At 39.1% G+C, this 27,031-nt stretch overlaps 1 protein-coding gene across 8 annotated transcripts in view; it reads left to right on the top strand.

The window, feature by feature from the left end:
- zmp:0000001200 (dedicator of cytokinesis protein 9) overlaps positions 1–27,031 on the top strand; it is an 83,951-nt gene that overhangs the window by 18,142 nt on the left and 38,778 nt on the right. For 3 of the 8 annotated variants that reach the window (XM_040148356.1, XM_040148355.1, XM_040148354.1), the window contains exons 1-3: positions 5,908–6,336; positions 20,222–20,338; positions 26,324–26,413. In XM_040148356.1, the coding sequence (XP_040004290.1) occupies positions 6,166–6,336; positions 20,222–20,338; positions 26,324–26,413 (378 nt within the window). In that variant the 5' untranslated portion in view covers positions 5,908–6,165. Of the gene's footprint in view, positions 1–5,907; positions 6,337–16,589; positions 16,845–20,221; positions 20,339–26,323; positions 26,414–27,031 lie in introns of those variants that run through there. The other 5 variants (XM_040148359.1, XM_040148360.1, XM_040148361.1 and 2 more) reach the window with 2 other exon arrangements.

Genomic DNA, 27,031 nt, shown 5'->3' with positions numbered 1-27,031 from the left:
TTGCTCCTACAACCATATTTTACTTCTTCAATTTTTGTTGTTATATTTTGGAGGAGGTCAGCAAAATCTCCATAGTACAGGAGTTTTTATTGAGTTTGAAGGACAGTGGGCAGCGAGAGGCGGCTTTGTTATGACAGCGTTTACGCACACACATCAGCAGGAAACAGCCAGTTCCTTTTGGAGTCCCTGGAGAGCTCCAGTTGGGAGCCAGCCTGTTATATTGACCCTACACTGCTGGATATTTGGGTGATGTCACTGCGGTGCACCACACTGTGGCCTCTCTGAAAACAAACACCCACACACACACACACAAAACACACATACTTCTCCCTACAAGCCCCACAGCGGACCTGACCTTCATCGTAGAGAGGCTCCTCAGATGAGATGCCAACTCCTCCTGAACTCCCCTCTACTCCTCTGAGCCATGAAGAGACAAGTCTGGCCCGGTTGTGTTTTAGGATTGTCCACTGCTTAGTGTGAAACTCAAGTTGACCCTTCTATGTCCACATGTGCTGGCTTTGATGTATTTAATGTGACTCCACCTACCATTTCATGCTGTTAACAGCTTGAAATGGCTGCATTAATACAAGTGGTGTTATTTTTGGGTCACTGCAGGCCAGTGATGGTGTCCATATGCAGCAGATGTCGTGACTGTGGTCGGTGAGTCCAGGTGCATATGAGAAACGGGTATTTAATTTGCTGTTTTACCACCAAGAGATCTCTATGGATATCAGTGTGGTGTGTCTATGGGCCAGTGGTCACGTTGATTACACTGTAATGTGTATGTGTTAGTTTAATAGGGCTTTTAAGCAAAACCTGATTTAAAAAACACTTTGTGTTTTGAAAGGCTCGTTTTGTTAAGGAGAAACTAACAGTTCCTTATAACCAATAATGAAAGTTTATGCAATATTGTAAATAAGTACTATTAATTTTCCTTCATTGTTTTCAAACACACTGTGGCACAATCAATCCAATTACTCAATGGACAGATCTAAAGCTATTTTTAGAATCAAATTATTGTTCAAGTCATTTATTAAGTAAAAATGCCCAAAATTCTCTGGTTCCAGCATCTCCAATATTAGAGATTTGGTGCTTTTCTCCATTTTTGTATCAATGTAATCTGAATTTCTTTGGTTTGTGAACAGTTGGTTGGTAAAACGGCAAACTTGAAGGCATGACCTTGGGCTCTGGGAAATTGTAATGGACATTTTTCATTATTTTGTGACATAGGTAGATTATATAAATAATCTTTAGTTGCAGCTCTAATAAAGGTAATATTATCAATAAAGTAGTGTTTTGCAGGAAAATATTTAGATATATTTCATAAATACCTATATTTGTCAGCAGGGTTACGGAAAAAGTACTGAACCAATTTGCACCAAACTTGTTGGCGGAATGGTGCATGGGAAGAACCCATTCAATTTTGGCACGGATCCAGTTAAAGGAGCGGATCAAGGATTTTTGACAACTTTGACAATTTCTCAGGAAATACTGCCTGGCTCTTGATGGGGGGGGGGGCACACATTTATAAATTTTAGATCTATGATCCAATTAGTATTTTCCGATCTGTTGGAAGAAAATGCTGAATCCGCATTACACACAGTTATACTAACTATGTTTTATGACCAATAAATCATTTATGTTATCAGTTATTTTTCTATTATAAGAACTACACAGACATGTAGGATGGTTTGGCCTTGGCGGAGGTATGCGCTCCAATGCGTGCCATTCAGTTATATAAGTGATAACGATATATTGAAATAGGGATGGATTGAAGTCCGCCCATATTCACAATAAGACTGCGTAGCAGATAACATTAGCTTCACATATTCAAATGATGTAAATCTGTATAGGTTTTCTCAGTTCTCAACACTTTTAAAAATTGAAATAACTTCAGTATAAACTGCTAAAATAAAATCAAAGTTTAACACTGTGGACACCTTTGGTGACATAAACAATCAGCAGTATCATCAGTACATTATAGGGGTCATACTTAATATGGCATGCCAGGATGTATTGCCCACTGCAGAGGATGAAGCCTTGCTGTGTAACAACAGCATAATCCATGCAGCTTCGCACACCCAGCAGTGTTTCAGACGGGCTCTTATCTCCTCTGCAGCTACTGCAGATTTGAGCAGAGCTGTGCAGCGTGGACTCACTGAGCTTCCACATCCCACAGAGGATGTTCACACTTGAACTCCTACAAATGACCCACACTGTGCCTCAGCACACTATAAACCCCCTTACAATTCTCAGTGTAGCCTTGCCTGGAGCTACAACTCAAGATTTAGTATGGCTGACACAGTCCAACTGTGTACTGCTGGAGGCTACAGAACCACTTTGTTTGTCAGCTACAGACATGCACAGAATAGATGACCTCAAGCTGAGCAGGGGCAATGGACTGTGTCCCATATCTGCACTAACATATATTATATTATATTATATTATATTATATTATAGAAGGCAGTGCATCTGTCACAGTCAACAGGAGACGTGAAACTATTTCTAATGTAAAGGATACTTTTACTTTTCTTGCAACATTTGTCGTGAGGAGGCTTGTTGCACACAGTGGTGCCTGACATAAGGGCAGTAGAAAGAAACACAGCCATATCTAATGATTCAGTAATCCCCTGTCTGACCTTAATAATTTATCACAGGCAAAGCATATGGTAAAACTTATCACTCAAGCAAACATGGGGGCATCTAATAAACTTTCTGTTGGCATTGTGCCCTTTTTGCCATTAGGGTTTACATGGAGAGTAACAGAAAATATGGGAGTGACAGGGTTGGATTCAAACCTGGGATTTGCTGGTTACATGGTAAACAGATCCAACATGGCCGACGTGCTGCAGACCTGCCTATGCCACTGCATTTTTAGCATTTTAGTAGCAGCCAGCCAACAATCATGGGGATTCTTATTCTGGGCCTTGTGATTGGCTAGTAATGGAGGGGTCTTCTCACAATGCAAATAACTGGCTCTAGCTCCTCATGAGCATTCCTCTAACATATTCCAAGTCAGTCACAAATTTACTTCAGGAGGCTTAATTTTTATTGGGTTACCTGGAAAAACATTCTTTAGCTCAGCATGAATCTCGTTGCTGTTTTGTTTTGACTATCCGATGTGGTTTGGACTATGTTTCCTGCAATGCTTGCATAGTATAAGCTATAACTTGACATTGGAATACATGTCAGATGAACACGCAACAAGGCAACTATTTTGGGCTTATTCTGGTTTAGTGGTTAAGGATAGGTTTTTGTTGCATGTCATATCCCTCTCTGTCCACATGTTTCTTGTCTGTATTGCTACTCTTTCTATAAAATGAAGGAATTTTTTTTTTTTTTTTTTTTAAAGAAATTGACTATTGATGCATCACTAGTGCTACAAGCTTAAATTACAACCATAATTTTGTCAGGTTTAGGAAATCCCATACACGTACCCTCACAGCAGCCGTCATTACATTGTGACAGACATGTCATTACAGGCACTAGAAGAATTTGTGTCCTCAGGGCGAAAGATTTACAATCACCAGCTGTGACACTTCAAACAATGTCGTCTTGTAGTCGTGCATCATTGTCCATTTTGTCTCACTCCTGTTTATGTTGGTATTCATTTAGTAATAACTGGCAGCAATAAATGACAGCTGTTAATAAATTTTATTGAGAGGAAAAAAACATTTGTTTTTGGTCAGACTTATTTGAATTTCTAGCACAGGAAAGGGTATTTTCTACTTAATAATACAAGAATAAGGAAGGAATACAGCTGGCACAGTTGTATCAATTGTAACATTGTTTTTTTTAAATATCCATATTACTCAAACTAAGTGTAATGTAAACATTTCAGCTCACAAAGCCTCATGGCAGAAGCTTAAATTGCACTCAAACATCAAAAAAGAAGGAGCTCAAGTTAAAGAAAATCTGTGTCGCTGCTGGCCTACATAGCCTCAAAAACTGTATTAATGACTTTGCAGTTTTACCAGTTTTACACCAGATTGCTTCTCGTTATTCTGTATAGTAAGCCTAAAATCCCTCCATGCACGTCCCCCAGCGACGTGCATGGAGTGCATCACAGGTGTGAGAAAGGTGGCAAAACAAACGAGGAGATGTATTTCCTAACAGATCAATGGGCATAAACAGAGTCTTGTCCCTCCACCCGCCTGTCTCTCTCTTCCTCTTCCTCCCTCTCTCTTACTGAATCCCCTCATCTACAGCTGCTTTCCGCTGCAGCTCATCTCATCGTACATTCGAATGTAGTTCAGTGTGTCAAGCACTGCTGAAATATTAACACAGCAGTAAGCAGGAATGCGTGCAAGCATCTATGGCTTAGTGCGCCATCATGATGTAAGGGAGCACTTCACATTCTCCTGACGTGCATGTGTGTGTTTGTGTGTTAATGGGTTTGTTTGGGTGTGCCTGAATACACGCATGTGTGTCCGCACCTTTTTAATATGACTTCATGAAAGGTCTATCTCTAAAAGGAATTAAACAGACAGATGCCAGTATGTTTCTGTTACAGAATTAAGCATTATGAAAGTAATCACAGCTGCTGCCAGGGGGACATGCTGTATTTCAGTAGCAGGGCCATGTACATGCCACTCTGACTGATGATTTTTTTTTTTTTTTTGAAAATGTCCTCTGAGGTCTTAAGGGGTCTTTGAGTGTGAGACTAGCAACTGCAGGAAGGGAAGCGACAGTAATAAATCAATCAAAATGAACACTGCTCTGTTTCCTCGTCTTCTCCCCTTTTCCTCATAATCAGGATGTGGAACATGGGCAACCACAGCAGGCAGATGTAATGTGTCAGGCGGTGTTGGTCTCTTAAATGGCTGTAACACAGTTTTGACCCGCAGGAGGATTTATATGCTGAGTTTTCTAACAAGAACTTTGTTAAAATGCCATTCACCGTTTTTACAAATGTAGGAGCAGCAACCCAAACTGTAGAGACAGGGAGGTGATTTTTTTGTTTTTTCTTTTTTTTTTCCAGCTGAAAACATTTCATATTTTCCTGCTTTTATCTTTTGTCCAGAGACATTTTAATCAAAGGCCATAACACCAGATGAATCACTCCCTGGCATTTCAGAAAGCCTGTGTATGATCAAATTTTGTTGTTCAACTCCAAATATATCTGTTTACTTGGCAGAGCAGCCAGCCTGTGATCAAGCAGCAGCTAATCTTTTGTAGAAAAAACTCCCTATTTGATGTCTTGGCCTAAAAGGTTTAAATCCTCCAATGTCCTTGGTATGTTTTGTAAATAGAGATTTCTTTGATTCTTGAGTCAGGTCACTGGGTTTTCCACAAGATTTGGACATTAAATTTTATTTCAGTACATATGTGATACGTTATTTGATTATTTCATTTGTTTTGTGAAGTATTTAACGGGCTGTCTTAACAGATTTTTGTATTCGTGCTATATTTTTAATACAACACAGGCTGCTGACTGCTGCATATTAAAGCCGTTGTTCTGCCGTTGGCCCTTGTTTCTCAACTGAACTAAATAAGCATTCAGCCATATTGCTGTTTGCCTGACCATGGAATCAGACTCTCCCTCTGGATATAAGACTGAATTTAGTGTAACCCATTTATTTCATAATTATTCATCTGGCTCCCTAAAGGAGTCTCATTTTGTGGAGTTAAACTAAAGAGCTTAATTCATTTCATGTCTAGTCAATATTCCGAATGAAAATGTGGAAATGAGAAGCATAAAAATAGGATAGAATTAGGAAATGCACATAGGGGCTCAGAGGAGCAAGTGACTGAGTAAGTGAGACAGATGCACATACAAGCCTGCGTTGCACCGAAGCTCAGCATTGGTTGAAGCTGCAGCAGAGCTCACGCAGCATCCTTCATCCCCCCATCCCTCGTTCTCTGCTCTACCTCACTCGCTCACTGTATCTCGTCTGCTGACTGAGGTATTCCTATAAGCACAGACTGGGACAGCTAGGAATTACAGTGAGACTTCTGTGTATGAATAAATTCACTTTCAAGCCATCCTCCTTGGCTCTCCTCTCTGGATCCTTTTTGCCCGGACACCAGCGCTCTCTCCCCAGGTCAGAAGCTGTGGATTTTCGGGTCAGAGTTAGATCATGGACCAGGGAGGAGTAGGGGACGATCGAGGAAACTGGGTCATTGGCAGGCTCTCCTGACTGATGCCTGTTTGGACCTGGAGGAATGGGGTGCACCACCAGCACAGTTGTGTTTGATGGGCTGCGTACTGTGTTAGAGAGGAACTGTAGTGGCTACATCTGTAAGGGAGCAGCTGAGCCCATTGGGCCATCTGAGGCTGAGCGAGCGCTGAGTCGGAGAGAGTCGCGTGCATTGCCAACACCGAGAGTACTTAAGGTGTGTGTGTGTGCTGACAAAATATGTATGGTATTGTTCTGTTCATGTCATTTAAATTGAAAAAATTATGTATGTACTTATATATTAGAGCCTTAATGAAAGATTATTTTATTTTATTCATCAATTATTTTTGTTTAAAATCGATTCATCATTTTGTCTATAACATCACAAGTACTCGGAGCTTTTGTTCGACCAATAGTCCAAAACCCAAAGATGTTTGGCTTACTTTGGTATAAAACAGAAAAAAAGCAGTAGATTCTCATATTTTGAGAAGCAGTGAATCTTCTGCATTTTGCCCTAATAACTGGCTTTTACATTCAATTATGATTGTTGACAATTTTCTGTTGAACAACAAATCAGTTAATCGGTTAATTGTGTCAGCCCTAAACTAAACACTATATAACAGTAGCTCAGTGAGAAACCTTCTTGAGTTTATAGGCGGCTTTCGGAGTAGTTTTTCTACTCAGTCAGCAACAACACTAGTAACAACCATCCTCGTCCTCATTTCAGCCTAGTGAATATGTATCCGTGAGTGTTAACAGTATAAAATGTAGGGCAGTAGGAGGGCTGGATCTTGCCTCTCGCTAAGCACTGCATGGGTTAAAGCCTCTGTGGGCAGGGATGGGGGTGAGGGGTGGGGTGGGGGGGGGTACAGTGGGCTCTGTGTCTGATGGAAATCAATCGCCGCTCTTCATCTGTGAACCGGCGGGCTTGGCAGGGCTTCTGCTGCTCCGTACCAGCTTGTCTTGCCCTTCTTGTTTGTGTTTACTCACTACTGTGTGTGTGATGTCTCCTTCCCGTCGCTTGTTCATCAGATTCACAGTGGCAGAGTGACAGTGGCCCAGGCTGAGAGAAGGGATTTAGGTCAAGGGCATGGTGGCTTCCCTTTGCTCAGGGACAGTCTTATCACCCAGACGGGGTCAATTAATCCTCTGTCAGCGTTTAGCAGTCTTACAGATCAATTGTTAAATGTGTGCAGGGCATGTGGCTTGCTTGACACATTTCTGTCAGAGTGCAAGTGTATGGCGCTTTGAACCTGACAAAAGGCAGTGAAAGGTTATCAGATGAGTCGAAAATATAACTAAAAACGTCAATGAATAATACAGTTGGTTAAAGGAGGAGTGAGTGAGTCTGGAGGAAGACCTGGTATTTGAACTCAACAAATACACCCACCCCTTCAGTAACGTTCAGAAGCTCCGCCCCCCCGAATTCATGAACTTGCATTGCCAAGGCAACGACACTCACAACTGGGCTAGCTGACCAAAAGAGAGATATTGTGGATCTAGAGCATCTTATACGGCGTGGAAGTGGATACCCTTTCTCATAGCTGAAGCAAAACAAATAAACAAAAAATTATAATATAGAATGTCAATAAACAAATTATATACACACAAACCCAGCACCCAAAACACAATAGAGTAAAAACTAGCGAGAGTTATTTGTTTTAGATTGTTTTTACAAAACAGTGACAGAAGAGAGGATCCTTAGTTTTGTAGCTAAGGTACAAGGTAGGTAACCTTACCTGGCATAGCATTTTGAACTATGCATTAATCCAAATAATCCCACTTTGCTAGCACACTTCTGTTTTTAGGTCTTCATGGCTATAAAACCCTTTGCACGTTTTATGGACAAATACAATGATATAGCGCAAACAACGAATCGTAAGTATTGTAACTAACGTTGGCTAGGTTGTGGGTTAGCAAACCGTCGCTATAGTTGCTGCCGCGAAGCTAACATGCAGAGAGGACCCCAGCTTCAGACAGTGATACTCACAACTCTCCTCCCACTATAGCTATCATCACATCAGCACCATATCTTGGCAAACTAGAAAATAAGCTGAATGTCCGTGGGTAAGTAACGTTGCAGGACACACAAATGTGACACAGGTACCCGCTTGCTAACTAACCAGTTGGGAATAGCTATTAACAAACATTAGCAAAGGGGACATGGAGTTCAGCACGGTAGCATGTGCCAGATCTATAATTTCTCGCTCCCATCGCCCCCTTTCCCCAATCTCCGCTCTTCTTCTTTTCTCTTTTCCTGTGCACCCGCACTAACACCCCCTGTTGCTGATTAGCTGGAATAGTGTTGTGTGGCTCGGGCCGAGCTACTTTGTTTGTTTCCTATTTACAGAGCCAGGGATGTGTAGGAACACCAGATGTTTTTTCAGCGCACACAGAACAGACAGCTAGCGGATTGTATTGGATTAGAATCACTGACTATACCTTTTTAAATTATAAAAATGGTGAGAAATAAATAAATAGATAATAAATATAAAGGTTTATGCTTTTCCCTAACTTGCCATCAGCTGATTAAATACATTCAAACTTTATTTTACTCTTATACACGCTCATTTTATTTTTCAGCTCCTCCATAGCATTAAGAGGCAGTAAGGTGAGCTTTAGATTAGCATTAGCTGCTGGCTAAAATACTTTACCTTGCAGTCAGATTTATTTTCCCTAGGGTAGGTGTGTTTTATTAGCTACCTAGATGAAGCAAACTTTCTTCATAAAAGTACACCAGCCAGTACATGTACAGTGATGTTAATCATACTACTGCTGAAGCTACGCTTTATACACTGTTGTAAAAATCGGTGAAGCATTTTAGCTGGCGGAGAACACTACCAAAGTTAGCCACCTTATGCTAAATAGAAGTTCGCAGACTGACTTGATGGCTAAAATACTAAAAAATTAATTAAAATAAATAAATAAATAAAATGAGCCGGTGAAGGATATTAGAAAATGAAAATAAATTAGGTTGTAATGACTGGAGGTGAAGGAAAATCGTAAGTTTTATATTTCTTTCTTCTTTATATTAATTGTTACCCTTCATTTGTATTATTTAACTAACTGTATCATTTTCTGATGTATTCAGGCACATTTTTGACTTGTCCAAAAAGATTTTACTGCCTTTGTTTGTTGTTAGTTTCAGGACTCCTTACCACTGTAGGATATAAGTTAAAGTATTCACTTCTTTGTTTGTGGACGCCAACCATATCATTGTACAAGAATGTCTAAAATTGAGCAGAAAATGTGCTGCTATGGGATGAAATAGTTCTTTTATTTTTAATTGCTATTTGCACCTTTTTAATCCATTAGGCCTGGTTATAAAAAAGATATAGACCATTATGTTTACCCTTTTAATTCCTTCTGATTGCACCAGGTCATTATTTCTGGGAATTTAAAACAGAGAATGGGGTTAAAGGCCAGGTACACACTCACTTACATGTTCACAATCACAGACAAAGCTCTGTGGGATGGAATAATTAATTAAACGGCCAGTTTTGGCTGTTTTACCGCTCTGTTATTTTACTCACTGTTTACAACAGCTCGGCCTTTTCCTTCCTCATGGAAATTCGCATCTCATTCTCTTCAGGAAGTGATCTACCTTTAAAAATAAAAGTCCCTTATTTGAGATAATACAGCAATGCATAAGTTGTTGTAATTCAACCGTGTCATGTTTCATTCTTATTCTCAGGAAAAGCTATCAAGAAAACTTTCCAGTGTTCAAGTGTCGTCATCCCTTGCTTTCACAAAGTGTCAACTTCCTTCCTTTATTTTTATTAAATATTTGAGGCCAACATTAGCCCAGCGCTGTAACAGAAGTGCTGAAGTGTCGGCTAGTTTTTTCAGAGGAATGTTGTTGCAAGGAAAGAGAAAGAAAGTGATGATGTCAGCTAGTTCAAAGATGAAATTGCTTTTCATCCAGTGATGTTTTTAGGAGTAATACTTCTAATTTAGACCTGTGATGCTTTTGCTTTCCATGAACCGTGCCTAATTTGTCAATTATTCTGTGTTTATAAGTTCCTTGTGTTGGAGTTGATGAAATACCAAACCAAGCCTGCATGTCATCAACCATAAACTATTTACAGATTAAATCCATTTATTAGAGACAATTATATGACTAATGCTCTCTACTCCTCCTTGATGAAGACATCTCATTCAAGCATCTGTGTTAAATATGGCATTGTGAAATTTTGTGATTATCAGCGATTACCTATTCTTATAACATAGAGGATGAAAAAATATGTATTCATAAACAAATAAATCAGTCAATTTGGAGATAAACAAGAGAATATTTAATTAATAAATAAAAGACAAATAAATCATGTTGGTAATAAATAAATATGTATTCAATTTATTTTTTTAAATTTCTACACATCTACATTTTGTTTATATCCGTATTTCTAAATTTTTATTTGTTTAATTCTTTTTTTTTTTTTTTAACATTTCGTCATTTATTTATTTTAGACGCAGAAGATCTTACAGCTTGCTGATATTTATTCATTTAAATTCCAGTTTATTACCAACATGATGCATTTATTGATTCAGTTACGCATTTGATTATTTATTTTTGTATCTAATTCAGCATTGATTTTTATATTTATTCTATAATTTATTATTTTCATTATTTTTTATTTATTCATGTATTTATTTCAGCATTTTAGAAATATATTTTTCCTTTTTATTTATTAATTGAAAAATTTCAGCATTATTTAATTTTTAGTTAGTTAATTAATTTATTAATTATTTAATTTATTGACAAATAAGTCATTTTTTGGCTCCATATCATAATTTATTTTGTACACTGCAAGTACACATCTCTGCATGAACCTTTAGTGCACTATGACGATGTTTTCTCTTTGATATCTCTCTAAAGGTGGAGCACCTGACAGACAACCAGTGTTACATACACACCATAAGAGAACTAATACAATCACCCTCCTTACAGCTTTCATGTCTTGGCCTAATGGACTTACAATAAAACAACAGAACACTTTGCTCGGCTACAGGGTGGTTTTTCCTTGTGATTGCTCTCTACTTTTGAAATGTTCAGCCATCCTGAAGTTGCTCTAAGGGTTTCAGGCTTCACAGCATTGATGTGTTTGAGCATTTGTGTGTGTGTGTGTGTCTGTCTGTCTGTGTGCTGCTCACTTGCCGATTGATGCACAGGACCATTATCTATGCTTAAAAGACACTGTGGCAACAGCAGTTTGATTTTCCCACAGATTTCAGGGCGGCATTTTTCATATTCAATACTGTCAGTTACATTTAAGGGTTGTATTGATCAATACAGCCTACTTAAATTTTTGCTCTTTAGCTGTAATGACCTTTAGTATTGTAAATATGAAAGATTTCCATTTTAATACTGAGTGCAGTGCATTTTTTTTTTATTTTCTACCTCTGGAATGTGAGACGACTGTCTCTGCCTCATGATTACATCCTGTTATTTCTGGTGCTATTGTATCCAACATCCTACTATATTGATGTTATTAACAGAGAGTGTAGACATAGCATGGTGTCATTATTATCTCCATTTTAAAATCTTATTCTCAAAACTCTCTGGGGGATGGACTGAAATCAGGTGGTGGGTCCTGGTGCTGCTGCTGTAGCAGGGTGGCGAGGGGTGGGCCGTGTTTTTTGATACATTCCAGGTTACACCCTGTTTTGCTTTGGCTCATACTGGGAAGGCACAGTGATTGCATCAAGCCCTTGTTATGTAACTGAGAAGTCTAGTCGAAGTCCTGTCCAGGCCCCTTGATAGATGTGGGTACTCAGGAGAGTTTTTAACAGTTGTATTTTTATTGAGAGACTACAGCAAAATTGAACAGTGTATAAGGCACCCTTTTATTGGCCCTTCCTTTTGATTTTCTGTACACACAACCAGACAGAGATAAACGCATTAACAGTTAAGCACAGACTGCATCAACAAAAAAAAAAAATGAAATGGGGAGGGAAACGGGGCAATGGTGGATTACACCACTCTCTCCCCAAACTGAACAACTATAGTCACTGCAGTATTGTCATGTTTGACAAATGTCGCTCTATAGTAAGTTTGGATCGGGGCTGATATCATCTGGGGTGGAAATGTTAAACAAGCTTTATGCGGTTCAAACCAAATTTGACCATGAAAAAACATTCTAATTAAATATAATTTATATTTGTATTACTGTATATAATTAAATTACGTTGTTTGACTCCTGTGCAAGATGATGTGACATTAAATCTAAATTAACTATTGTTTAATTTCTGTTCGTGTCTCCTCGCAGTACTATAATAAAATGAGTCAGCAATGACACAAAATTAAATCCAAAAAAACTCTTAAATGGCTGCAGGGGACAACAGCAAAACCTTTTTAATAAATTATATCTCAAAAATTTATATTTTTTGCCTGGTTAGTTTATGCCTGGTTCCAGACATCTGAATCACTGCCCACATCTCTGAGTTGTTCAGCAATTCATGTGAAAGAAGTCAAATTAAATGGCAATTCAGTCTGATTATCCATCAACATGGTTGTTTTTTTTATTCCTTGTACTCCTCTCAGAATCACAGGCACAGCCCTGCAGTGTGTAGTTATCAAAGAAACAACCTCATTTTGTACATATGTACTACCTATCCATTTGCACTGGGTAGAGGGCATATTAAATTGCACGTGACCAGAATTCACTTTTTCCAGCACATCCTGTTGGTCTGCTGCTGGCAACTAAAACCATTTGTTGCTCAACACAAGTGTTTGTTCTGCCACTAGAAAGGGCTCAGTGGGCCTTCCTGCTAAGACCCAAGGGCCAGCTGGCCAAAAGAAATACAGTCTGAGTTTGATTTAAGCACAAGCCAAAAAAAAAAAAAAATTGAGCACTGACCCACACTTGTAATTGTCAGGCACTTGGGAATAAAGTACCAGGGTTGCTGTGTAGAGAGGAAGTCTTTCTGAGGTCATCTCTCATTGCTGCAGATATGAGATGTCTGGGAGAGGAAGTCCAATTTTGTATAAAAAAGAAATCAAAGTCAAACAGCTAGTACTTGTGGCATTACTCTCTATGCACAATTAACTACGTTAAAGGAAATGCCCAGTGAAGCCAATGGGTTATCATTGTAGCCTGTATGTTATAGTGCAGCTGAGTGGGTAGCCCCACTAAAATTACATTTTTCTATTGAACAATACAGTGTCTACTGCTGTTGCTGCTGAGTCTCTTGGTCAGATTACAAAATAGCTCTGTGGATTAAACTATGCATCAATGAAACAGTGTTTAACCATAGCATCAGGGAGTGCACTAAGGTAAACAAGCATGTGTTTTACAAAACTGTCTGATAAAACTGGCCCCATGATTGTGGTTAGAGGAGGGGGGGGGGGGACAAGTTGAAATAAGAAATATAATCCTTCATGCATCTTTCATTATTTTAGCTTATTTTTTTTTGGTTTCCTGGAAATCATCTGCTTGCTATGTACATGATTTACTTTTGAGAATGACAGGAAAGCACACAGTTATCCCCGACAGGAAATGTATGATGATTCACCCTGCTGTTCTTAACCATTATCACACCTGCTTTCACCTGACGCAAAGGATTAGCTAATATCTTTTGAACACACTTAGACAGTCCCTGCATATATAGTGGTATGCTGATCTGCGTCTATGCCAAAGGGCAGTTCACACCAGGTCCTTCACAAAGAACTGCTCTGTCAGCTTTTATTAAGCTTGCAGAATGTGGCCTTATGATGGGAAACACAGAGGTGACCTGGTCTTGTTTCCCTTCCAAAAAGAGGTTTGTTTTTGGGGGGGGTTTTTTTTGCCCATAGAACTCCTCCCAGCGGTTGGGTTCAGGTTAAGATAGGCTGGAACTTTGGGGGTGTCCTGGTAGCCTAGTTACCTAGACTCATACTATATAAACACAACATCCCAGGTTGTGTTTCAGCTGGGGACCTCTGTCCAATGTCACATGCCTCTCTCCCCATGAAAGAACCCTGGCACTCACGATACAAAGATATGTTGGGTGCCATATGTCCTGGTCACTTTGCTTGAATCTAGATATTAGATAGAGTGATAGTAAGCTCATATCCTGGAAGCAGGAGTGGACATCTAGCCTCCATCAGAGGTGAAAAAAAAAACAAAAGATACCTTTCAATAACTCCAGAAAAGTCCTCTTTAGTTACATTTGACATTGTTAGCTCCTGGGAATAGTGTGTTACAATGGCATTCAAAGCTGGCAACTTTACTATGAGATGCTGCATATAGTCACTGGGCCTAGGTGTTGTTGGTAAGGAAATACCTTAACCATTAACCATGCCTAATTTTTTTTATTTTGCATGTCTTAAATAAAAAGATAAGAATGCTTTGGAGGTATTTGAAACTAGCTAAATACAGCAATGGTTGGAAGGCACCAGTGGCCTATGCTTAGCTAACGCTAACTGTTTCCCCCTTCTTCACTAATTCAAGCTAAAATAGATAACATCAAACAAAGCCCAGACTTCACCGTGTACTGGAAACAGAGATTAAACTGATATTGATCATTTGGTCTGTCTTCAGATAAGACAGCAAACAAATAGTTATTTTAAGCCAACTATTATTTAAAACTTGCTCTGTCCAATGAGCAGCAGACTTAAAGTAGCCAAATTTATATCCAGCTAAAAATTAATTTAAATTCAAGAATTTTACTATTCCTGACAAACTGTAGGTGTATTGTTTTTTTTGTTTTGTTTTTTTTCCCTAAGGTTTCCGTTGGGAAAACTATGTGAATGAGTCATGGCTTTAGTAAGAGGTGCTGTTGTCACAATTGGGACTACTTCCAAAAAGCCTTCACCCATATCGTTTGATCTATCATTATCACCATTTACCTACCTGCTTCATAACTGCTTCACCTTCAACACTGCAGGCTGCCTTCTTATCACAATTTTTCAAAATGAATTCAAAATGCTACTTGAGTTAATATCAAAAGTAAAAGTAGTCAATAAACAAAAAATGGCTCCTGCGAGTTTTCTACTATAGTATCAATTGCTATTTCTAATGCATCAGTGTCTAAGTTGCATTTTACTGTTGTAGTTGGTCAAAACAGAGCAAATTTCAATTTGCTTTATATTCTGTTCAGTAGTTAAATCTAAAACTTTGCAATATTTGATAAGCTCATCCTATATTTTGTTTGTAAAATCCCAAGGTGCAAAAAGTCTTGTTTTACCAAATATATTTGACCTGTAAACTCAAAAATATTCAGTTTACAATTACATACAGATTTGTTAAAAAGAAATCATCACATTTGAAAAGCTGAAACCAGACAGTGTGTGAGACATATTTTTCCCTATTTCTACAAAATGACTGAAACAATTAATTGATTATCAAAATAGCTGCTGAGTATTTTTGTGATGACTGACTAATTGATTAATCAACTAATCTTTTAAATAATTCTGTATTAAAGCTTACTGACTCTCACTGGATCTGTATCTTGGTTGATTAAACAATCATACATTAACATTTTACCAGATCCTGCTGTTCTAAGTAATGATTCCAAAATCCATTTGATTATTTCATACGTGTTTCTGCATAAATTTGCTTTATTTTGGTATTTGTTGATATGAGAAAATATTCGTATTAATGTCATATTGATCACCAATTCCTGTGTGGGGCCCATAGAGGCATGTGACAATGGGAGGGGAGCAGCTGGCCTTAAGCTCAGAAGCAAGCGTGAAAAAATAACATCCTCCCCTGCTGTGGCCCACCGAGGAATCTGTAGGTCAGGCCCACTCCTAGGTGGGTTGACTGGGGCTGCGTCATGTTGGAATGCCCCTCAAGCAGTTGCATCAACAAGCAGCGAGACAGAAGCTGGGCCCAGTCTCAATTCTGTGATTACCTACAGTTACTATCTCAGCTGCAGTCATGCAGTGTGAGCAGGCCAACAATAAAAACTTCAGTGACTAATGGTTGTCACAGTTAGTGACTAATATGATATACTGCACTGCTGACTGACACAGAGTTGAATGATGTGCCCTTCAGTCTACGGCTGATGTGGGTCAAGATTTAACCATGTTGTTTCTGAAGCGTCTGATACAATCTGATGAGTTCAGTCTGGCAGCCTATCTGAAATGTTTACATGGAATTTGCGAGTGGGTGCCCTCATACTGTATTTTTTCTGTAGATGCTTGACTGATTTCTTTGAATATTGCTGCACATATGTGGTTGAAGTACCTCAATGTTGTCTCATTCTCTCCTAGCTTGTTGCTTGCTCTTATTTCAGCTGCCCCGCACAAGGTGTGGACAGTCCCTGACCGGCCTGTAATACTTGAGGAATGTGTATCTTTTGTTTGCCTTTGTCAACCCTGTGTCACTGTGCAGGTGGATTGTGTGAGGTCAGATAGCTTCATGGTTTTTGTGTGTGTGTGTGAGAGAGGATGTTTAACTCCCCCAGGCCGCACAGCTGAGTGTAGGAGGGGCCACCTCCTCAGCCTGGGTGTGAGTCCACTGCTTACAGTCAAAGCAGTCTGAGAAGGGAGGGTGAGAGCGAGTGCAAGTCTGCGAGGGAGAAACTTCCCAAACTTTATCCAGCACAAGGATTTTTTCTATCGGATATGCTGGCTGTCCAATTTTCTTTGGGATCTAGCTCGGAGATATTTTACTACAGCTGCTGACAATGCAAGGAAGGGCTAGTAAAGCTCCAAAGAAGGAGCTGGTCATTGAGAGTCCGCAGCAGTACAAGAGCTTGGCTACAGCTGAGGCTGAGGTAGACACTGTGCCACAGGTGGCGGTAAGTCATTCAAGGACTTAATATACACTTAGTATAGACGTATAAGACCTGTTGAAAAATACGCATTGGCTTGTCAAAGCTGTTCTGATGTACAAGTCAACTTACATTGTACAGCGCTGTAAATGATAACTACAGTCATAATGTCACGAAACAGGTGTCTGGTGTTTTGTCATCTCTTTCAACGTACGTAACGTTGCCAGCTCACATTCAAAATGTGCAACGTTAGCACCAGCATAGAGGAATGTTGAACTTTACCAGCACTTGGGAAGCAGCACAGCATTTCCTCAACTTTATTCTTAAAGATTACCTTAGCTTGTTAAACATTTTATTTGGCTCAAAAGTCAACCCTGATGTCAGTGATCATTTAGTTCCCTGCGATTGAAGGTGTCCAGTGGTCGGGTCTCTACAGAACCATCTGAACAGGCAGTAGCAAACGATTTGATGTATCAAATTAGCAGAGAGGCACTACACAGCACCATTGTTTCGGGCCGTGAGAGGGTGCAGTGATGGGAGGAGTGGGAGCTGCAACTAAACAGCTGCTAGATTGCTGTGGAGAGGGAGTGGAGGAGATGGCTTCATAAGTTTCTTGTATGCTCTTTCCAGGGATGACGGTTTGTTAACTTAATGATACAGATGTGGAATATGCAACTTGCATTGTTCTGGTTTGATTTTATTGTTGAAGCTTAGTTGCACTATTTTCTGACAATTAGAAACTAAAGTGACAAAAAATAAAGTCATTTCCATGACAGCAATACGATATAAAGTAGGGGCTAGGTTCATTGAACATGGTAAGCACTGTGGGCTGAAGGAATGACAGAGCTCTTGCTTATGAATGCTCATTTTCTTACTCAGCGCTGAGTGTACTGTGTGGTTGACCACCTTGAGCCACTGACAAAGCAATCTGGAAGAGCCCAGAGGGATTTAGAGGGAAACAGTAGTCAGCAACGACAGAATCCATCACTGGGGAGAAGAGGGCACCATCCTTCTGATGGGGTCAAATCTTTCAGCAGCTGCTTTATTTAAATCTGAATTGTTAAGCCACTTTAACTGCAGGGGTTTTGAGTTCTGCAGCTTCAGCTTCACCGGGTTTCTGGGCAATAAGATTTTTTTTTTTTTTTCATTGATTTTTTTTACATGAGGGTGGTCAACGTCCCAAGGCTGTTTTATTATTAACTCCTGTCACTTCTGACCCAAAATCGCTCTCACTTGCAGAAGATGTTTGGTATTTCCCCTGGTTAATTTATTTCCATTTCATTGTCTGTGTTTTTTTGTTTTCTTGGACATTGCTTAATGATGACAATGCAGCTTTGTGTACCTGATGTTCTTAGGGTATCAGTGTCTTGTACAGGATGCCTGGCTTTGTATACAGATTAAGAGATTTTAAGCATCAGATCACGCAAGACGTAGACATGTAGACAAACGCACATCTTATCTCTCTGACGTCTTTAACTCCTTCCTGATTTACCTGTCCTGCCTGCATTAATCTCCCTACTTTTTCTCTCCTATAGTAGAGGGGAAATAGTCTGCTGAAGTTTGACTGCATTTAATTGTAACTACATGTGTGTTGTGTCCAGATCAAGCTGTGAATGAAAGTTGACTGATAATGTCACAACCTGCTTACATTGGCAGACATGGTGGCACCATCTTCTGCTCTGCTATCCCCTTCCTTGTCCTTGGAACTGATACAAGGTCTCGCCCCCTCTGTCCTCAGTTTGAGCTGGTGCTCTGTTATTAACAAAGGTTGCTAGAAACATGTATTTAAGCAGGTCAATATCCATGACTCTCCCTCTGAGATCATGTTAGTGTTATCAGTCCCAGATGTGGACGCAACATATGAGCCGTGCTGTCACTCAGCCCTCAATTACGGCGATGTGTCACTGTTCATTTTACACTTTGCAGACTCCCTGGCTGTTACATTTATTATCTGGTCCCATCAGTTACAAGTGCTGACAGCCGGTTTTTTATCTAATGGCCACTGTATCTTTGCAGCTTGCAAGCGCTATCTAGCCTCAGCCACTGGACTTTAGTGGTTTAGTACTGTAACATTATGCAGACACTATGGCATGATGAACCATTAATCTGTAATCATCTTTTGATAGTGTAGTCACATCTGCTCATGAGAGTCAGCTACGAAACAACATAGCATCTGGAAGCTCAAACTATCATCTGCTGTGCATTTCTGTTAAGTACACAAAAAGTAAAAGAGGATGATGGAAGTTTTATACTGGAGACGATAATTTGTTGTTGTATGAAGTGTCTTTAATTGAAGTGTAGTTTGATTGTTTCCTTGTTTCCTCGACAGACACGTCATGAGTTTTTGCTCTCATGGAGGGATAAGCTCATCAACACCTATTCACTGCGAAGGCGCATGCATTTTCTCTGGGCAGATGGAGCCCTGATAGACATATCGCAGCATATCTAACACATAGCATGTTTTTCTGCGGCCCAACATGACAGCACAGATAGATCAATCAGGCTCAGGCTAGAGTCATGTCTGCTCCTCTGCAAAGGTATATGCTTCACCTGTTGAATTTGGCTGGTTAAGTAAGTAGCCTTGCACTAAGAAGATCATACCCACATTTTTGGTCTTTTGGTGCCTAGTAAGCAATTGCATCTGACAATAACAGCATTCAGTTTAATGTGTACAGGTATAAAATTCTTTCTCAATTTGCTTGCAACTTGTTTTACCAGTATAGTGGATTGGATGCTGCACTCAGACGTGAGATGTGTTGACTAAAGACATCATTGCACTGACGTCGCTTAAACCTCTACTTTTTTGCTCTTATTGAATGTTGTATTCATTTTCAGTGTATATACTAGTCTCCAGTACTGAGCATATACTGGACAGCAGTTTGTTAGTTGTGAGGTCTTCCAGGATTATTGGGTTCAACTCACTTCCAGTTAGTCCACAAAAGATGAAATTTGACAAAATACACATAGTAGGGAAGGTTTCTTTCTTTAAGCCTATAGAGCGTATTTAAAATAAAGGTGAAAGTATCATCACATTCAATAAATTATGCTTAATGGAGGTCTGAGGACCAAACATTAATAAAGTGAGTAGTAATTGACAGTGTGCATGATCTTTTGGTTTCTTTCTCTCTCACTCAGATCTAAAAGCCCTGTGGTCTATGATCTGCAACATCTCCAGTTTGTGTCCAATCGGGGGTCTTTTTTGCATGTCATTACCCATCTTTTTCTCCCCTCATTTCCTGCCATCAGTCTACTGGATTTAGATAAGAGCTATAAGAACTTATATGTGCCAACTACTTATCTCCCTAAAAGCTTTATCTTGTGATGCATGTAAGTCAGTTTTAGTTTGGAAATCATTTGCAAACATAAAACAATTAGTAACAGAGTGCTTCGTCTGTGTTCTCCAGGTGAAACCCAAGGTCATCGAGCCGCTGGACTATGAAAATGTAGTGTTGCAAAGGAAGACCCAGATCCTTAGCGATGTTCTTAGAGACATGCTGCAGTTCCCCCTGGAGGACTTTGAGGTGAGTTTAACACCCGATTCATTCATGTTCGCTGGAATGCGTCACATCCACACTCGAAAAACTGACGTAAAAACCCTACTGGAGTAAATTTGGCTCTGAGTCTTGTAGCTGGGATTATACTGGTGAGGAATAAGGTTTTAACAATGGAAGTGATGTAAAGTTAGTGGTGGTATGTAGCTTAGGGAGTGGTAATAATACTGCCAGAGCTGGGGCTTTGATTTCTGGTGGGGCTACTCATGTTACTGTTGTGGAAAGTGGGGCATTTTGAGGGGAAAATATCCCCTAAATATCGTGCGTTAATGGTAGAAATTACACAGTTCAACTGCCTATACAGTAAGTCAATAAAAACGTTTTTTGAGACTGTGCTCCCTTTCCATACAAGGTCAAACTATTTATTGTTATCTGTCCAACATCATTATTTACACACCCACTTGCGTGTTTTCTTTGTTGTATTTGTTTGGATTTTGCAGTCTTTTCCTTTGGCCCAGGCGTGGCCAGTGTTGTGAGTACTGGGTGGGGTCGTTCACAGAGGCTTTCCTTTTGTTTACATCCTTGCATGCTATACTGAGAGAGGGGTCAGGGGCCATCTGTTTAATTGGCTCATTCAGTCTCCTATGTTGTGATAGAGCAAGTGTTATCTCCAGCCACATTGTACAGGACGTACACTCCCTCACACTTTCCAGATTGAGGGTGGAAAATCCAAAGTGGAAATCTGGCCCAGTGCTGTTACCTCAGGAAATGGCACTTCTTTCAAAGATCTTCGTACCAACAGCAGCATGAGATGTACAGTGCATCCTCAATTCTGACCCTGCCACTTTGTCTCACGGTCCAGTGGAAGTTTTTTAACCCTCTTCGTTCTGCTCGCAGTGAAAAAGGTCCATGTTTCACTAACCATGATGACTTTAGTAACTTTTGTCTGAATGTTTATACACTGGAGAGTAAAATGGTACAAACAATGAGTGATTTTGTTGATTTACACACTTTAACTGATGTTGTATAAATGTACTATTTATTGTATCATGTGCGTGTAAAATATGGGTAGAGGAGCTGTAATTGATTTTCCACGTAAGACACTGACAACACTCAAGAGATTTCTGTAAATCTTCCACCACAGCTCTAATGGGAATGAAATTCCCAGATAGTGTACACAAAAGGTTGCAGTTTTCACCAAAACCAGTATCATACTCATACATCATACTTGTGTCGGCTACCAAGCAGCAACACCTTCACAAATCCATATTTGTCATAGTAAACATAGGCATTGTATAAAGGATAACGTTATTTTGTGAGTTGCTAACATGAAAAAGCCATATGTTTATAAATGTATAAACATATATAAACATTTTTTGACAGCAGCTAAACAGAATCTTGCAAAAGCATATGAGGATTATTTGATCCACAGTATATGTAGGATGGTTTTGTCATGTGGGAGCAGATTTGACACAAACCTTTTTCCATAAAAGTGACGTTTGTTTTAAGTCCAAACGACTAAAACCCCTATCAAACTAACCACATAAGTAAACCTGGCAATGATGCTGGTTGAATGTTTAATGGTGTATTTAGAGCAATAAACCTTTAGTTAATTCTCAATCACTGTGCTGTACAAACTTTCATAAATGAGAATGAAGAAGGCAGTGTGGAATACATTAAAAATGAAAAGGATAAAAGGAAGCGTTTCTAACTTTGGGTTCGGCTCTGGATAAAGTCGCTCTTACAGTTTGAAAGACCTGGCAGCTGGATGCTCAGTGACAGCGGGGCAGCCTTGACTTTGTCTTCTCTTTTATCACACTCTTCCAGCCCGCTGCTATGAACATAACATACCGGCTTTACACACAAACAGTACGTTGTCAGGGGCGGACAGGTGATTCTGACTGAGAAAAAAAAAACACAAGAGGCACATTGATTGAACCTAACATCTGTTTCAGCCTTGCCAGACTCTTGTCTGGGAGGTTTCCGTCTTTGGTGCTTATAGTTAAAGGGGGTATGGCTAGTGTTTATTCCTACAGAAACCTCAGTATGCATAGAGTCTTGGCTAAGTATACAGTTCAAAACTGGTACAAACAGACAGAAAGAGCACTTCTGTCTGTGTTATTTTTATATAAAACCTGTTTTTGTCTGTTCCTCTGTAGTAGAAACAATTAGCATGCCTCTACCTTATCTTTGCCCCACTGGCACAATAAAAGTCATATGTTGGTACTGTTTTTATGTGAGCCAGTGTTCATATCACCTCCATCTGTTTTTGATCTGGAAGCTGTTGGCACAAGGAAGTTCTATGCAGGTCTGTGTGTGCTCTCTGTGCAAGGCTTCTGGAGAAATTTGTCCTGGATTGCCAGGAGGGGGCCCTTATTTCCTCTTCTCCTCGATTTTAGGTATTCTCTAGGTATAGGCCCATCCCTGCTTAAAAGACCACAGATCAGGACAGTACTCTCTTTCCTTTTCTTAAACCACTCGACAGTTCCCAAAACGTTTTGAATAACACCACATTTTGTATGTCTTTAATGGATAAAGCTGTTGTTATTCTGTCTCTTTGAAATTGTCAGCCAATACCATGAATCTCATGATGCTTGCTGACTTTTTTTTTTTTACTAGCTATGCTAGTGGTATGGCTCTATTGATGGTGCAACATGCTGGACCAAGCTGAAATATCTCAACAACTATTAAATAGATTGCCATTAATTTTTGTACAAACATGGTCCCCACACAATATATCCTGATGACTTTGACAATCCCTGCCTTTTCCACCTACATTACCTAATGATAAACATTAAAATTCTTCCAAATCTTTGGTTCATGACCAAATACCTGCAAAACTAACGACATTCCCATCAACCTCAACTGTACTCAAATTAGCAAATGTTAGTCTACTAACATGCTAAACTAAATGGTTAGTATGGTTAATATTACACCTATCAAACATCAGCATGTCAGCATTGTTGTTGTGAGAATATTAGCATGCTGATGTTAGCATTTAGCTCAAAGCACAGCTCTGCCTAAATGCGGCTTCGAAGACCTGCTGGCATGGCTTTAGACTCTTAGTCTTGTTTTCAATAAAAGGCTAAATAATTTGCAAAACAATCGGGGCACTGTAGTTCTTAGCAAACATTCCTCAAACAGTAGCAAATTGTGTATTTGTTCGGGACTAATTTCTGCCTCAAATTTGATGGGCTAGTGAGTATTTTTGGCAACAGCACTGTGTATGTGGGATTGACTTGAAATAAACTACAGTGGCCGTGCTATATTATAATAGAGGAACATGTCAACCACTGCAACAGTGAGTCTCACAGGTGTTTTTTAATGTTTTTTTGGACAACAATGGAGCTCTGTGGCACAGAGGAATAAGATATATATCAGCTTTTGGCTACATGGGTCATACTTGTTAGAAAGATCAATTCATTATTGGTTTTGGTGTTATCAGTTCAGTTCAGGTTAGCCTGAGAAAGGAGAATGATTTCTGGAATAAAATGGTGATGAAGTCCTGCTGAGTGCAGCTATATTCCATGCTAATGTAGGTCTTCATTCATCAGAGGGACCCTATGGTCTGGTGAATTGTAGCCCAATTTCAAATGCTTCCCGTTTCCCACTTCCTGACTCCCTTTTACCTCCATGCCTGTTTATTTCTCCTGCTTGGACTGTAGAGATTACCATCTTCCCTGCAGGAAACCTGGCTAGCAGAGAGGAAGGGGAGACTTCAGGTTCACAAGTACAAGCTCGGTATATAAGGAATTTGTCGTAGTTGACACGACCACCATACAGTCTAACACCGAATATGAGGCCATTGAGAGGAAGAGGGAGGAAAGGAGAATGCGAGCAATTTTGCATTTTTGTCTTTGTGTCACTCCAGATATCAATTAAGACACAGATTGATTCAGTGATCATGATTATTATATGAATTACTGTTTTTTTTTCATATCTCAGTTAGTTCTTTTGAAACTGTCTTAAAGCTGTTTCTATCCCTTTTTGTACAGTATTCGAACATTATGTGTTAGCGGCAAGACAATGCACTGTAACTAAGAAAAAAAGCCCTATGCTACATAACTACTGTTAAAAAGAGGAATCACTTCTTTGCTGGGTAAAAACGGCCTCATACAGTGTAACTAAGTGTATTGACAATGTATTGTACAATGTATCTTATAATAGAAGGAAAACATTTTATTTATCCGTGATCATGATGTTTTCAAGTGATTATGTGTGATTAAATTTTGTTTAAAATAATTCCTTGAGACTGGATACCAGTGCTAACATATCCCCTTTAGTAGTTGTAGTTAAGACGTAATTATGTATTGGATTTTGCAAAAAAATTAAGAATATTTAAAAAAAAAAAAAAAAAAATTGCTCACTTGATTAGATCTACAGTAAACAAGACTGTACACTAATAACATGGAACATATTTCCACTCAAAGCACTTATCATTTCAATAAAATGTGTTGGGAAAGATAACCGAGATATTGTCTGCATCCCTCGCAGTCATAGTAACCGCAGCTCACACTCGCAGCTGACAAGCATTTGACTTGCACAAAACCAGACTACAAAAGTTTCCTTTTATCTCAGTCAGCTGACCGGCTATCTACGGAAGCCCTGAAGGCAAGTGAGAAAAAAAAAACAACTGGTAATCCATTTTCTGAGTTTGATCAATTTTTTTTTTTTCTCTCGTGTTTATGACCTAAGAACATGAAAAAAAATCTTTGTCAGGATAATCTTTCTAAAGTTTTTTTTTTTTTTTTTCCTCCCCACTTGCCTCTTGGGGCTTCCGTTTTTTTCACTTAATGGTAGTATTTATATTTCACTCTTGCTAACAGGGATTATGTGTGATCAAATGCCCTTTATTTTTACAGTCAGGCTTAATCCCCCTGCCGAGACCTGATGGTGATGATGTTGCCCGTTGCTGTATTTCACTCACATTTCACAGCACAAGTTTAAATGGAGCTCTAGCTTTCACACTGCTGCTTCAAAAAAACAAAAAAAAAAGGAAAACTAAAACTCACCTATTGGTTGTTTACAGAAGTGTAATATTTTCTGTACAGCTATCTCCAATATTTTTAAACATTGTTGTAATCTCATAAACTATTTTAGCAGAAGTTAGATGCAACGAAAGCATCTCCTTAACAACAGTACTGTTGGGGGAGTTATAACAGATGTAAGTCAAGAAAAGATTGTGAAGGTTATTAGTGTTTGGATATATTTTTTGCCATAGTTCCTTTCTTTATCAGCCATGTGAGGCAAGTCCTTTCTGCTGTGGTCTTCAAGACACTGTTTGTATCTCTGTTTCCTGTTCTTTAAACGAAAGAGAACTCCTCAACACATCTCTTAACAGTTACTGTCATAAGGCATCTTCATTTAAATGAGATATTGTAGTTGAAGGTGAAGTTGAAAAGGGAGTTGCATTTCTTACTGGGGGGATGTTCTTACTATCTGTGGTATAAATAAAAGTAAAAGAGCAACTTAACGGTATTGATCCTACATATCAGTTAATTATATAATTGCTCAAAGGGGATGTTATTAATGTGCCTATTTGTCATACATTGTTTTAGTATATAATTTCCAAAGGGTTTTCCACTTTATACGTTGAATGGAATTTTTCAGAATATCAGAGTGGGCTTTTGCTTAAATTTCAGAGCCTCAACCTGTTGGTCATTAGTTAAACCACAGCTTGTACAGTGGCAGAGAGCCAGACTCGGGGTGTGTCTGTGGGTCCTGGAGCTGAACACTATGGACAATCATCCTGCCTCCCTCACATGCCGCCTCTTTGAACCCTCAGAAAGACATCGCTTCGTTCCCAAGCGCAGAATAATATTTAAAAGAACACCCAGAACAACTGTGTCCAGCTGAGAACACAAACTGTAACACTGACAAAAGATGTCCAGTTAGAAAAATGTCTTCCACATTTCATTTCAATTTAACTTTTACGATGTTGATCATGTTATGTGGTCTGTTTGCTGTAATTTCCCTGTTCTGTTTCTTTTGTTAAAATCTTGCTTTGTTTTGCAGATTTCAACTTTGAGGCGGCAAGGGAGAACACTCTACCCCACGGTGCCTGAAAATGCAGAGAGGGGGGCCCAGAGTCTGTTTGTCCAAGAGGTACGCTGATTTAAAGGCCCTGAAAAACTGTTTTCTAAATTAACTTTTTAGTATGAGCAATACGGACCAATATGAACTCACAATTTTCCTCCAAAGTTAGAACAGTTTTGGTAATAATAAGCAACATTTTAATCAAAATCTGATATCAGACCAATGTCAATCACACACCCACACACTCCTGATGAGACAGAGTAGGTGAATTTTTACGTAAAACTCTTTACAAAATAATACCTAACAATATTTTTTTCAAAACTTTATGAAGTCATAAACAACTAGAATATTTAATTCTATAGAGAAAAGGGGCTTTAAATTATGCATTTAAAACTTTTTACAGCTATAAAAACAATAGCTGACATATAAATACTCTCCTCAATATGAGTGTGACATACTGCAGCGTCAAAAGCACTGGAACAAGCAGATGAAGACTATGCTGTATCGCACAAAAAAAAACAACAAAAAAAACTTTTATTTAACCAGCCTAAATTTAGAAAAATGTTAGGAACACTCAGGAGCCATAATCCCACAGAAGTGAACCACTGACAACATTTGATTGTTTTATAAAAACTAAGGTCAAGTCCAAGTCAATGTAGTCTATCTGATGATGAGAGAGACTACCTG

Source organism: Xiphias gladius, chromosome 16, assembly GCF_016859285.1.
Source record: "Xiphias gladius isolate SHS-SW01 ecotype Sanya breed wild chromosome 16, ASM1685928v1, whole genome shotgun sequence".
In the NCBI taxonomy this organism is placed as follows: Eukaryota; Metazoa; Chordata; class Actinopteri; order Istiophoriformes; family Xiphiidae; genus Xiphias; species Xiphias gladius.
This window is presented reverse-complemented; position numbering and strand designations above follow the sequence as displayed.